General features: G+C 40.0%; 1 protein-coding gene across 11 annotated transcripts in view; it reads right to left on the bottom strand.

The window, feature by feature from the left end:
* The window catches only part of LOC132994505 (microtubule-associated protein 4), a 125,137-nt gene that overhangs the window by 13,881 nt on the left and 99,584 nt on the right, over nucleotides 1-11,672 (bottom strand). For 10 of the 11 annotated variants that reach the window (XM_061064883.1, XM_061064882.1, XM_061064881.1 and 7 more), the window contains 4 exons: nucleotides 5,095-6,212; nucleotides 3,608-3,868; nucleotides 1,889-2,063; nucleotides 1,650-1,712 (listed from right to left, as the gene is read on the bottom strand). In XM_061064883.1, coding sequence (XP_060920866.1) covers nucleotides 1,650-1,712; nucleotides 1,889-2,063; nucleotides 3,608-3,868; nucleotides 5,095-6,212 — 1,617 coding nt within the window. The remainder of the gene's footprint in view (nucleotides 1-1,649; nucleotides 1,713-1,888; nucleotides 2,064-3,607; nucleotides 3,869-5,094; nucleotides 6,213-11,672) is intronic. The other variant, XM_061064889.1, reaches the window with a different exon arrangement.

The raw sequence follows: 11,672 nt of genomic DNA, 5'->3' as shown, positions 1-11,672 counted from the left end.
CTGCAGTCAATCCTCCCTGAGAGCCTTTGATATATCTCCAGCTCATGTTAAGACGTGTTTAATTGAGGAAATCCTCCCGCCTGCCTCCGTGTTTCTAAAGAGTAATTTGACTTGCAGTATGAACTCTGAGCAGATCAGACCACCAGAGGCTGTATCAGCAGGAGCTGCAAACTCCTGTCAACAGCAAGAGGACTGTAATCCACAGAGTGCTGAAGTGAAAGGTTTTTAACTCCCCAGAGCCTTTCAGCAATAAAGCCTTGCTCTCCCCGCGAGCCTGCCCGCATTGTCATGGTCGGACTGTGTGTGTTGCAGTGTCACACTCCTGCTGACAGCTCTCCTGTTGCCATAATGTAAACTAATCTGTCGACAGGAGGAGTAAAGCCGTAGCTGTGTAGGAAGAGAGAGAGGGAAGGCAGGACTGAGGAGAGGATTATAAAAGGAGGAGCGAAGAAGAAAGAGGAGAGGAATATATGCAGGGAGCAGAAGTACAGAGGGAGGGAGAGCCCTGCTGTGCTGTTCAGGCTGAAACAATGGCAACAGTTGGTCAAAATTGACAATTGGGTCTTATTGTAAACTGTATACTAAATAATACTATCTACTATTTCATAATATACCTGACTGCAGCAATGTTCATTCAATCAATATAATTTGAAAGTGTACGTTTGGGGTCTGGGGAATAGTTAGAGGATGACTTATCAACATGCAGTACAACAATATTCAATCAAAAAAAGTCACATTTTTATCATATTATTCCAAAGTTAGATTATAAATAGAAACAATTTAGAGGAAGTTTTGAGTACATTTTGTTTTGAGATTATTTTACATTACATTAAACGGAATTTTGCAGGATTTTACAATATTATATGATATCCAAAAGAAGCTCTCACAATTTCTATATTTAAAAGTAATCCGGATCCCACTACCTCACACATTCTCTCAAACAATTTAAAAATATAATCAATTTCTGTATTAGATTACTTATTAAGGGTATAATAATAATATATCAAAAGAATTTGTAAATGGACTTGGGCATGTATAGCGTCTTCTAATCTTCTGACTACTAAGTAAAGCGCCCATTCAAACCTATGACCTATGGCTGCAGAAGCTGGGGATCGAACCCCCAACCTTCCGGTTATGAGACGACTCGTCCACTGATCCACAGCTGCCCCATCATGATTTTAAAATAATAAAGTCACGATAAAAATCGTATAGGAAAGTTGACTTTTCTTTTTTTCTCTAGTATGTATAACACTCAGTAAGATAAATACATTACTTTCTTAGGAGCAGACAGCACCCTTTTTTTTTTTTTTTTTTTTTACTAAAAATAGGAAAGAGGCATTTCACATCTGATTTGCCACATGAGACACCTGTGAGAGGGCAGTGCAGATTAATGCAGCACAGCTTGATCCCCTGAACAGAGTCCAAACCTTGAACAAGCACACTAGGGTTCGAGAATTGTGGCACTGTGAGGAGTAGAAATACGTACATGTGTGAAAGTTGTCTTTGTATTTTTTTCATTAAATATCTCTTGTCTACGTTTACTGTTTGACTTCTACAGTGTGTGCATGAATGAAAAACAACATGCAGTTTTGTCTGAGTGTCTCCTGTGTCTGCATGTACTATAAAGTCTTAAAAGAGGGCAGCCACACCTGTGGAAGTCTTGCCAGTGCTGGGCTTCTTCTCCTCTCCTGGTTTGCCATCAGTCATGGAAGCTGAAACACAAACACCTATGATGTTATTACAAAGGCAATAAAAGCTTCTATAGAAAAAGAGCGTTCAATAATTTGTAACATTTCAGTGAATGCGTTCGTTTAGTGAGGACTAATGCTGGTTATCAAAGATGTGTCTGGAGTATACATGATGCGCGTGCGAGCTTGTCTGCCCATACCCAGAGGCTTCCTGGCTGCGGTAGTAGTGGTGGTGCTGCGTGGAGCAGCAGTTGTGCGCACTGATGCAGCTGTTTTGCTTGCTGCTGTGGTAGCGGTTCCATTTTTGGTGGCGGCGGTGGAGCCTGTTGTTGCAGAGCTGGCCTTTGGCACAAGGGGGCGTTTCTCTGCCGTGGTCTGCGGAGAGGGAGATTGACAAAAACACGGGGAATGTCAGGTGAGGAGAGAAAGGACAAACAGATGAATGAGAGAAAACAATGGCAGCTTCAGTAAATCTGCTGGCACAAAAGTAGGTCATGATGTAACTTGTGTCTGTCTTGCGCTGTCATGGGTTCATGCAAATGTTCAGTGGCTTCACTGAGAAATTAAGGTCAATTTCTTTTTCACGCGTGTGTGTAACATCTAGTCCAAGGCGCTGCTTGATGATTGCAAATTTCATTCAGCAGCGTATTTGCCCTGCATAACCCCTCGGATGATGCACATACGCTGCACATAAAGCTGAGCCATCGTGCAACAAGCTGGCCTTGCTGAACTTAGTCAGCCTGCAGCCCTGGGCGCTAAGAGGCTAAAAAAAAAAAAGAGGCTGTTTTAATTTATCTGTTGTGGTGTCACACTGGTTGCAGCTAAGGAGGTCACAGAGGGAGGGAGTTAGAAAGCTGATTGGTCTTTTGAGAGAGGAAGAAGAAGAATTAATTGCTTATTGTTTAAAATGACAACTTCCAGTTTAAGAGATTTGTCCAATGTGGCACCACCTGCAGCCACAGTGAGATGAGACTGATCCTTTGATACAGGCTCTGTGTTGCTTGTAAAAGTTGACCAAGACTGTTTTTATATATTGCATTAGGTTAGATTCATAGTATTTGCAGCAATTGCTTTTTTGATGTTTTCGCATTTATTGGAGGAAAATTTAGGCTTAGTGCAACAAGAGCTCCATTGCAGGAATTAAAAAACAGGATTTTGCATATACAGTTGCGATCAACCAGAATTTCTCCAGAAAATCCACTTTTTTTTTGACCATGCTGAAAGAATATTGAACAGTAAATAAAATCATGAACTGGAAAGGTCAACACCAGTGTTGAAGCGTAAGTGTAAAACAAAGACATTTTTAAATGTTAGAACTTTTAACCTAATATGGTCGTGGAAGTCATACAGTCATGGGACATGTTTGATTGATTGGTCAACTACTAATTGCATTATCAAGTATGTTTAACCACTTCATAGCTCGATTATATCACTATTCACTATTTATTATTTTCTTTATTCTCTTATTTTTTTAAAAAGTGTATTCCATATTGGAGTACTGTGTTATCTCCACTGTTCAGTGATATCAGTTCTATCTTCTAAAACGGCAAACACAACATCTATTGGGTGTTTTCTCCTTGAAGAAAATGTGAGGTTGGACAACATTTGTAGCTGTGCCCTCTGACCATGATTCACCATTGTTATAAAAATGAGTCAATGCATGCAAAAAGGTACAGTAGATTGTCAAATTCCTGGTCCAAGGGAGCAAACCGATTTTTGTGAGTCCCAAAATAATACCAACTGTATAATCAGGTGCATTTTTCTCTTCTGTTAAGAGCTAGGAGGGGAAGTATCAACAAGCAATTTAAAGATCTCTAAAGCTCGTTAATGATGCTGCTAGTAAGCATCCGGCGTAACGAACAGCTGATTAAACCCCATGTGGAATCCACACGTTGGTAGCTCTATCAGCTAAAACTTACCTTGGGTTTAACATCACGTGTAGTGGAGGTGGTCGAGGATGCAGGGCGGCTGGTGGAACTGGCGGAGGCGGTTGAGGGTCGCTTTGGACCAGCAGCTGCTGTGGATAGTGGCCTGCTTGTGGTTGCTTTTTTGTCTGAGATGGAGGTGGCGGTTGTGGAGGGTGTGGGGCGTTTTGTAGTGGCAGTGGCTGAACCGCCAGCAGCCGTGCTACTCAGCCGTGTTTTGGCTGCAGTGCTTGGTTTGGTCACCCCAGCAACTGGCTGTGATGTAGGACCAATTATGCAGGAGCGATGGAGGGCAAAATAAGGAGGGAGAGCAAGGGAAAGAAAATTTAGGAAAATAAATGATAAAGGCAGGGAGGTTAAGCAGCTCAAGCAGCATTTAACGAAAAATCATCAAATATAAATGAAGTAAAATAAAATTGCCATGATGCTTGCTTCTACCAGTTAGGACCTTAAATCACTTGGAAAATTTCTTTTTTGTTTTGTCCCGCACATAAAGTCGCTGTAAAGAAAGCAGCAGCAGAAGCTTCAGCAGGATGCATGGTGCATGATCGACGGCTTCCTTTGCAATGGAAACTCCTTTGTTTTGTTTATTTTTCTTCTCCGGTACATCGGGCTTTCATCCTAAAATGTTCTCTCCATTAAAGCTGTATCTGAAGGTTTTTTCCACTTTCTTTTACCAAGTCCATCAATCAGTCATATGAATCTGAATATTCAATATGTACAATATGAGAGCTAATAAGAAATAACACCATATGGTGTTAATTATGATTATAATTAACACTTATATAGTCTTATTAATGTTAATAAACATCATGTATATAATCCGCCTATATAAGTTAAGAATTCTCTAATAAGTTCCTGTGTTTTAAAAGCCTATCACAAATGTGTTAATAATTGTATAACTAACACTTATAAAGTTTTATTAATGTTAATAAACATTGTATTAATGTTTATGACAGATTTATAAACTTTGAATAGGTTTCTAAAGAGAGCCTATCAGTATCTTATAAGTAATAAGAAACATATTAATTATGCTTTTATTAACACTTAATTAACACTAATTAAGACTTATTTGTGTTATTAAGGAAATATAAAGTGCTACCGAAGCTACGAGCTATCTTATGTGTGCTAACATTAGCCGGCTTACAACAACAATGCAGTTTGAGCTTAAGACAATTTTGTCCGCCGTTTGCTCTTGACTCCTTGGTTGGAACATGAGGTGAGGAGGGTTGGTGGTGTGTCGCTGGAGGAGAGCGGAGGCTTCAGTATGGAGGAGGTGCGGCCAAAAGCTACCACATTCTTCCTTTAATACCCGTTGTACCATTACCTATTGACCTTTTCTTAGTTTTAATGTTGCATATTTATCAGTCTGTAATTAAGTGCCTCACTTTTAATCACAGGTGTTTTTACAATATATATATATATATATATATATATATTCTATTGGTGAATAGGAACAGCATATCGTCCTTATAACTTACCTTAGTCTTCTTGTCTGCCAGGTCTTTGCTCGGTGAGGTGCTGCTTCCGTTACTTGCAGGTTTCGCTTTCTTGACCTTCTCTCCTGCGTCTGCTTTTGCAGCTTTGTCCTTCTTCTCATCCTTCTTCTCCGCTGTCTTTTTGTCGGCCTGCTTCTCGTCCTTATCGGTCTTCTGTTTTTCTACCGATTTCTCGGCCGGCTTGTCTTCTTTCTCTGTCTTCTTTGCTTTGTCCTCTTCTTCTTTCTTACTTTCTTTCACCTCTGCTGTCGCCGTCATCTCGGTTTCAGACTTCGTCTCCACCTTGTCAGAACCGATATCAAGTTTGGCGGCTGTCAGCTGTTGCTCTGGGGTCTTTTCCACTTTGTCCATGTGCTGCTCTTTGACATCCTTCACCTCAGTTTTGTCAACCTTTTCAGAGTTTTTCATCTCGGTTTTTTCTTCCACTTTTTCCACATTCTCTGTTTTCTTAACTTTGTTCTCTGCCTCCTCTGTCACCTGAACTTTTTGGACGTTCTCCGTCTTGTCCTCAGTCTTGAACAATTTATCGGGGGAAAATTCTACCTTCACTTTGTCTTCCTTTTCTGCCTTCTGTTGCATTGACTCCACTTTCTCTTTGTCCTTTTCAGCCTCCTTCTTTTCTTCTTCCTTCTTTGCCTGTTTCTCGATCTCTTTGGTTTTTTCTGCCTCTTTCTCCTTTTCCTTCAACATTTCTGCCTCTTTCTCCTTTTCCTTCAACATTTCTGCCTCTTTCTCCTTTTCCTTCAACATTTCTGCCTGTTTCTCCTTCTCTTTCAACATTTCTGCCTCTTTCTCCTTCTCTTTCAACTTTTCTGCCTCCTCCTTCTCTTTCAACTTTTCTGCCTCCTTCTCCTTCTCTTTCAACTTTTCTGCCTCCTTCTCCTTCTCTTTTAACATTTCTGCCTCTTTCTCCTTCTCTTTCTGTGCCTCCTTCTCTTTTTCTGCCTTCTCTGTCTCTGTCTCCACCTTGCCTGGAGTCGGATTGCTCACATATTCCACCTTCACGCTCTTCTGATCGGCTTTTTCCAGAGGTTCAAAGAATTCTATCTTCTTATCATTGTCTTCCTTCTTCTCAGTTTTCTCCATCATGCCAGATTTGACTGAAATAAAAAAGACATTTGTAATTAAGAATAATGCCAATAGCTCATTGATAAAACCCTTTCTTATCCAATCCAGGAACACAGCTGGTCACAAGCAACGTGAGCATCTACTAACTTGATGTAGCAAAAAATAAAACATGAGCAGCTCTAATGGAACATTCACTGTGCCCGCATCAGGGGCGTGTCCAGGCTTTTTTAACTGGGCTGGCCCAACCTGGGCACTGACTTATGCAGGGGTGGCCTGAAGTGTGACGTGCACACCAATAATATCTACATTAAAACACAAGGTAATGGCAACATTAGCTTAAATTGTTTTAATGAAACAAAAATATTTAAAGTCACAATTTTATGTACTGTACTTAAATGTTTATGTTTTTGACCCCTGGCTACCCCTCTGGACACACCCCTAGCCCAGATCAACACATATTCTCACAGAGACAATTTCTTTAGACAACTTAGAAAAATCAAAGCGCAGCAAAAATTGTTTTATACTGGCGTCAATCCACAGATACGGACAGATTTTGAAAAATGGCTCCCTGTGCACATACACATCAAATACTGAGTCAATCTGCATCTTTTATAACAGCATCATTTCAGGTAAAAAAAAACAAAACAAAAAAACACAACCAAATGCTGCTGTTGCCCCTGAGCTAGAGTTCTGTGTTCATGTTAGAGAAAAAGAAACAAGTACTGACAGTTGTCCTCATAGATATGTATTATTGGTCAAGGTGAAAAAAAGGAATAGTGACGATAAAAGCTTTTTATTGCCATTAGCTACAACATAAGTAACACGTTAAAGATCTAAATGATAAATAAACCACAGTTGAAATCCTTTAAAAATTATGAGAATGTTGATAAAAAATACCTGTTTTATAAATCCTACATGCTACATACAATTCAGCCAACACTGTTCTGTGTTGTTTCTACAGTACAGGAAACAAATTCTCAAAAAAAAGTCTGAAATCCTGAATAAAATGTCCTTCTTTAGGTTCAGTGGGGAAGGGTGATTTTATTTTCACAGGTTCCTTTCATGTCAGTGCTCCTACATGGGTCAATGAAGCAAAACGCGTCCTCTGTGCAGATTGATTTCCGTTGCTTGAAGGCAGGTTTAACTGTTCTATTTGTTTGAAGACTGAACAGAGACAAAGGATTCAGAGAGCGAGAGACATGGGACTGAGTAAAAACACACAATTTGCCAGAGCAGATGACAAGGAGATAGACAAAAAGATCACACTGTCGCTGACATGGTCCTAATCATCCATCCATATAAACTTAGAAAGACAAAGGCAGAGAAAGAGAGCGTGAGAAAGAAAAGGTATTACAGTCCCATCTTCCCTCACATCAAGTCTCTCTTCCTGTATCCCCATGACAGATCATCCCTCTCCTGTACTTCTTGTTTTGCTCTACAACTCCCCCTCCCCTTCCCTCTCCACTTCCTCCCACTCCCTCCTTACAGTCTCCAGTGCTTTCTACTATTACTGTTTCATATGTATTATTTCCATTCTTGGTCTCTGTCTTTTTTATTCTGCAACATATAGACTTATAATTAAACAACCCTATCTCTTCCTGTTGCCCAGGTTACTACACCATCAGGGAAGGAAGCAGCAGGAATATAAAAGTGAACGTAAGAGAGTAGGATAAACCCAAGATCTTCTTCTGAAAGATCTGATGAGAACCTCAGAACCTTGAAGCAAAAATCAATGCAAAGAACATTTTGTTTCCTAGTCAACAATACTGCAGCTGAAAGCTTCCTGAACAACAGTCTACAGCTGATTGTATTCTCAGGGTACTTTGGATCATTACTGGCATAGATGAGTTCGATTTGATCAGATATATAGGTGCTAATAATGGGGGTAAAAGCTTTTTCTTGTTCAAATATTTGGCAACAATTTATAAATGACTTTGTTTCTTTTCGGCATATGGGCTCCTTATAAGTCATTACTAAGCATGTATTAATGCATTTAATGAACAGCTTATGGGACAGATCTTTTCCCTATATAACAAACTAGTATCTGGATCAGTACAGCTTAAAGGAATATTTGATTTGATTCCTTGTTATCATTAAAGGTAATGTCTGTTTAAAGGTCACATATTATCCTCCTTTTCAACCAGTTTAAAGAAGTCTCTGAGCTCCGCAAAACATGTCTTTTAGGTGTCTTGCCAAAAATCCACTCTGATCCTGTATTTGATCATGTCTATAAACCCCTCTTTTTCAGCCCTGCTCAGAACAGGCTGTTTCTGTGTCCGTACCTTTAAATGTAAATGATCTGTGTCTGGCCACGCCCCTCTGGAAGGGCTTGGGTGTATTTCGGCATTCTTGCACGATGTCCTATTGTTTACGGTGAGAAGGCAGACTCAGAGGGCAAAACAAAAAGAAACCTAGCTATGTGAGTGTCACCCACCTGGGGGAGGGGTTACTGCCCTTTGTGATGTCACAAAGTGAAAATCTCCAAATAGCGTGTAATAACTATGTTTTCCTCTTCATTAGTAATAACAAAGGGTTTTTAGGCTTTCAAATATTGTTTGTCCCTAAATAATCAATGATTACTGATTACTGCTAATAATGAACCATGAATCACTCGTATCTTTATACGTTTTGCTGGCCTTTCGTGTCGGTAGCATCACTCAGCAAACTGAGGAAATTGTTAAAGATCATGATTTAGGAACAAAAACTGAATTTCTCACTATTAATAAGTAATTATTAACAGGTGAGTAAACTCGTATTTAAAGACACAGTAGTCCTATCATAAAGTCATGCATAATATGGCATTATGACATGCTTTATAATTACTAATTATGAGCTTAACTACTCCTAATATACATGCTTATAAGCTCCTATAAACTAGTTAATGTGCACCTATAGAGTGTGACCAGATTTTCTCATTTCATTTTAACTGATCATCTGTCACCTCTGTATTATACCTTCTTATTGAATTCTGTAGTTTTACTCAAAAGGGAACAGAAACTAGCAGCACTGATCTGCTCTGAGAATAAAGAAACAATTCAGTGTCACAAAACAACACTTGAAGCAGAGTTTGTAGTAGTTTATTTTTAGACCAGACTCAATGATGTGAATAAAGACCAAATACTATGAGTCTGGATGACGCTGCTGCCCTACTAAACCAAAATATCACGCGATGTAAACAAGCTAAAAGAAGATCTGTCTCATCTGTTGACTCACTGCATGAAACATGGGCATCATCTGACCTCAGGTGATGCTGACCTAACAACGAGTTCAGCTGAGCACCAAATATACTATACTGAACCAGTTTAGTACAGGATCCTCTGATGATTCTTTCTTTTCTTAAAGATAACAACAGAACAGATGCCAGATAGGATCATCTGCCGTAAATATTAATGGATGAAGCCTGAGTAACGTCACTCATTTGTTACTGCAGGGGGATTTGGAAGCCCGTCAATGGTGGTCGCCATGCTAGAAATGCTGTTTCACCGTAACTTTCAGTCAACCTAACACCAGACAAAGAACTGGAGCTGAGGTGGGTCTTTTTTTAGTTTTTGGCCCTTTTATTGTGTGCCTTTATTATAGAGATAGGATTGTGGATAGAGCCGGAAATCAGGAAGAGAGAGAGCGGGGAACGACATGTGGGGGAAAGGAGCCAGAGGAGGGACTCGAACCAGAGAGCCCCCCTGAGCCAGGTCTTAGGCCTTCTGACAAACAGCTACATGTACAAGTACATCAGCCAGGTCAGCTACACACCTTGTTGTGAGTGACCCTTATAATTCATCAAATAAAAAGTGATGCGTTATCAAAAAAGTACCCCCTGTACAGTGTGTACCAGTAGAGACATGAGCTAATCAGACCTATTACATTCCCAGAGATTTTATTGTAATCATACAATCAGACAATTAAGATGGCACTATTGAGGTTGTTGAGGGGGGTGGGGTGTGCTGAGGGATGAGTGAGTTGTGTCTGAAGAAAGCAATTGTTTTGATTTGAAAATCTGCTATGAGTAATAGTATAGTATAGGAAGCCTTTAAAACTAGAGCGGACCACTGACAAAGAAAGTGATTTGAACTCAAACTTATACTGCTACCTGTTGTGTTTCTGACTCATATGAAGTCAGAGAAATGGTGTCCAAGGAGGGAAACTGAGCCAAATGATTGTTAAAGAAAGGGTAAAACTGAAGGAGGGATGAGGTGGGGGGATGGCTTTAGAGCTTGAGTGCTGGTGTGCAATATATTGATCAGCAGATTAAGAGCTGAGTGGGCAGACAGAAGGCGAGCGAGATGAAAGACAAATAATGAAGGAACAAAAGGGGGTAAAAAAAAAAACCTTGACCTCATTAGGATTGTTTACGCGTTCCTTTTTCCAATTTTGTGTTTTTGCAGTTCATGTCTTTTTTCTTTTTTTTTAAATACTACCAGGCCAATTATAATACAATACTCTGAAGAGAAATATGCAAAACCACAATAGGCTGAAAAAGAGATAGAGGGAGGACAACGGAGGAAGGAAAGGAGGGAAGACGAGTCAATTCGGGTGATTTGAGTAGAATGAAATTACATTGTTTATTTACATAAGATGCAGGAACCTCCGACCTGGAGCAGTGACATACATCAGACCTTACAGGAGGAACACAAATCAGTGACTGTATAAATCAAACAAAGGTGACCTAAATAAAGTGAGAAAACAGTGGGACAGGAAGGAAGGTAGGGAGCAAGACAGAAGGAAAAGTTAAAAAACATTGTGAACAAAGAGAGGCTCAGGAGATAAACTTGATCCTTTAATTAGGGCAGAAACCCGATACGTGTCACAGCTGTGGGAAGCAGAGAGGTGAAAATTGCTTCATTTAAGCAGACAAGACATGACACCTAACCTACCTACTCTCTACTGTGAGACCCTTTTCGCCCACAATGCTTTTCCTTTTTTGGGAACATATCCTCTTTACCCACAAAAAGACTCTCCGACTGTTTTCAGACAAAGCACCATCAGGTACAAATGACCCTTTGACCAGCACATTCTTTCTACAACACCGAAGCAGAAAGCACTCAAACACCAGAGGAACGGGACCAGAGGGAAACATACTATGAGCTCGAGCTATGACTTGTCTTTGGACAAAAAAGAAATGAGCGATGATTCACCTCCCAAGAGAGGGGCATCAATTATTGATGGAGCTTTTGATTGGAATCATCAATCACAGTTTCCCTTGAGGCTGTGGGTTGGTGATAGAGGGCAACTCTGAGAGAAATATTTGATGAGAACATAAGGGTGGAGTGGAGGTCAGACATGATGTCAGTAATAACTCCTGAAGTGCAGTCATGACAATATGAGAGCAACATTCCCCATCAAGTACAGCCAAAGCTTTTCATACAGCTGCTTCTGTTTCAGGGTCTGAGTTAAGACTGCTATGGGATATGAGAAGGTCTTACCTGGAAGTGTTTGTTTTTATTGCAAAGTCACAGTGATTTGAATTACTCTGTTAATTCACAAGTAAATCACAA

This window comes from Labrus mixtus, chromosome 19 (genome assembly GCF_963584025.1).
Source record: "Labrus mixtus chromosome 19, fLabMix1.1, whole genome shotgun sequence".
Taxonomy (NCBI): Eukaryota; Metazoa; Chordata; class Actinopteri; order Labriformes; family Labridae; genus Labrus; species Labrus mixtus.
Note: the sequence above shows the minus strand (reverse complement) of the source record. Positions and strands in the feature narration are given on the sequence as shown.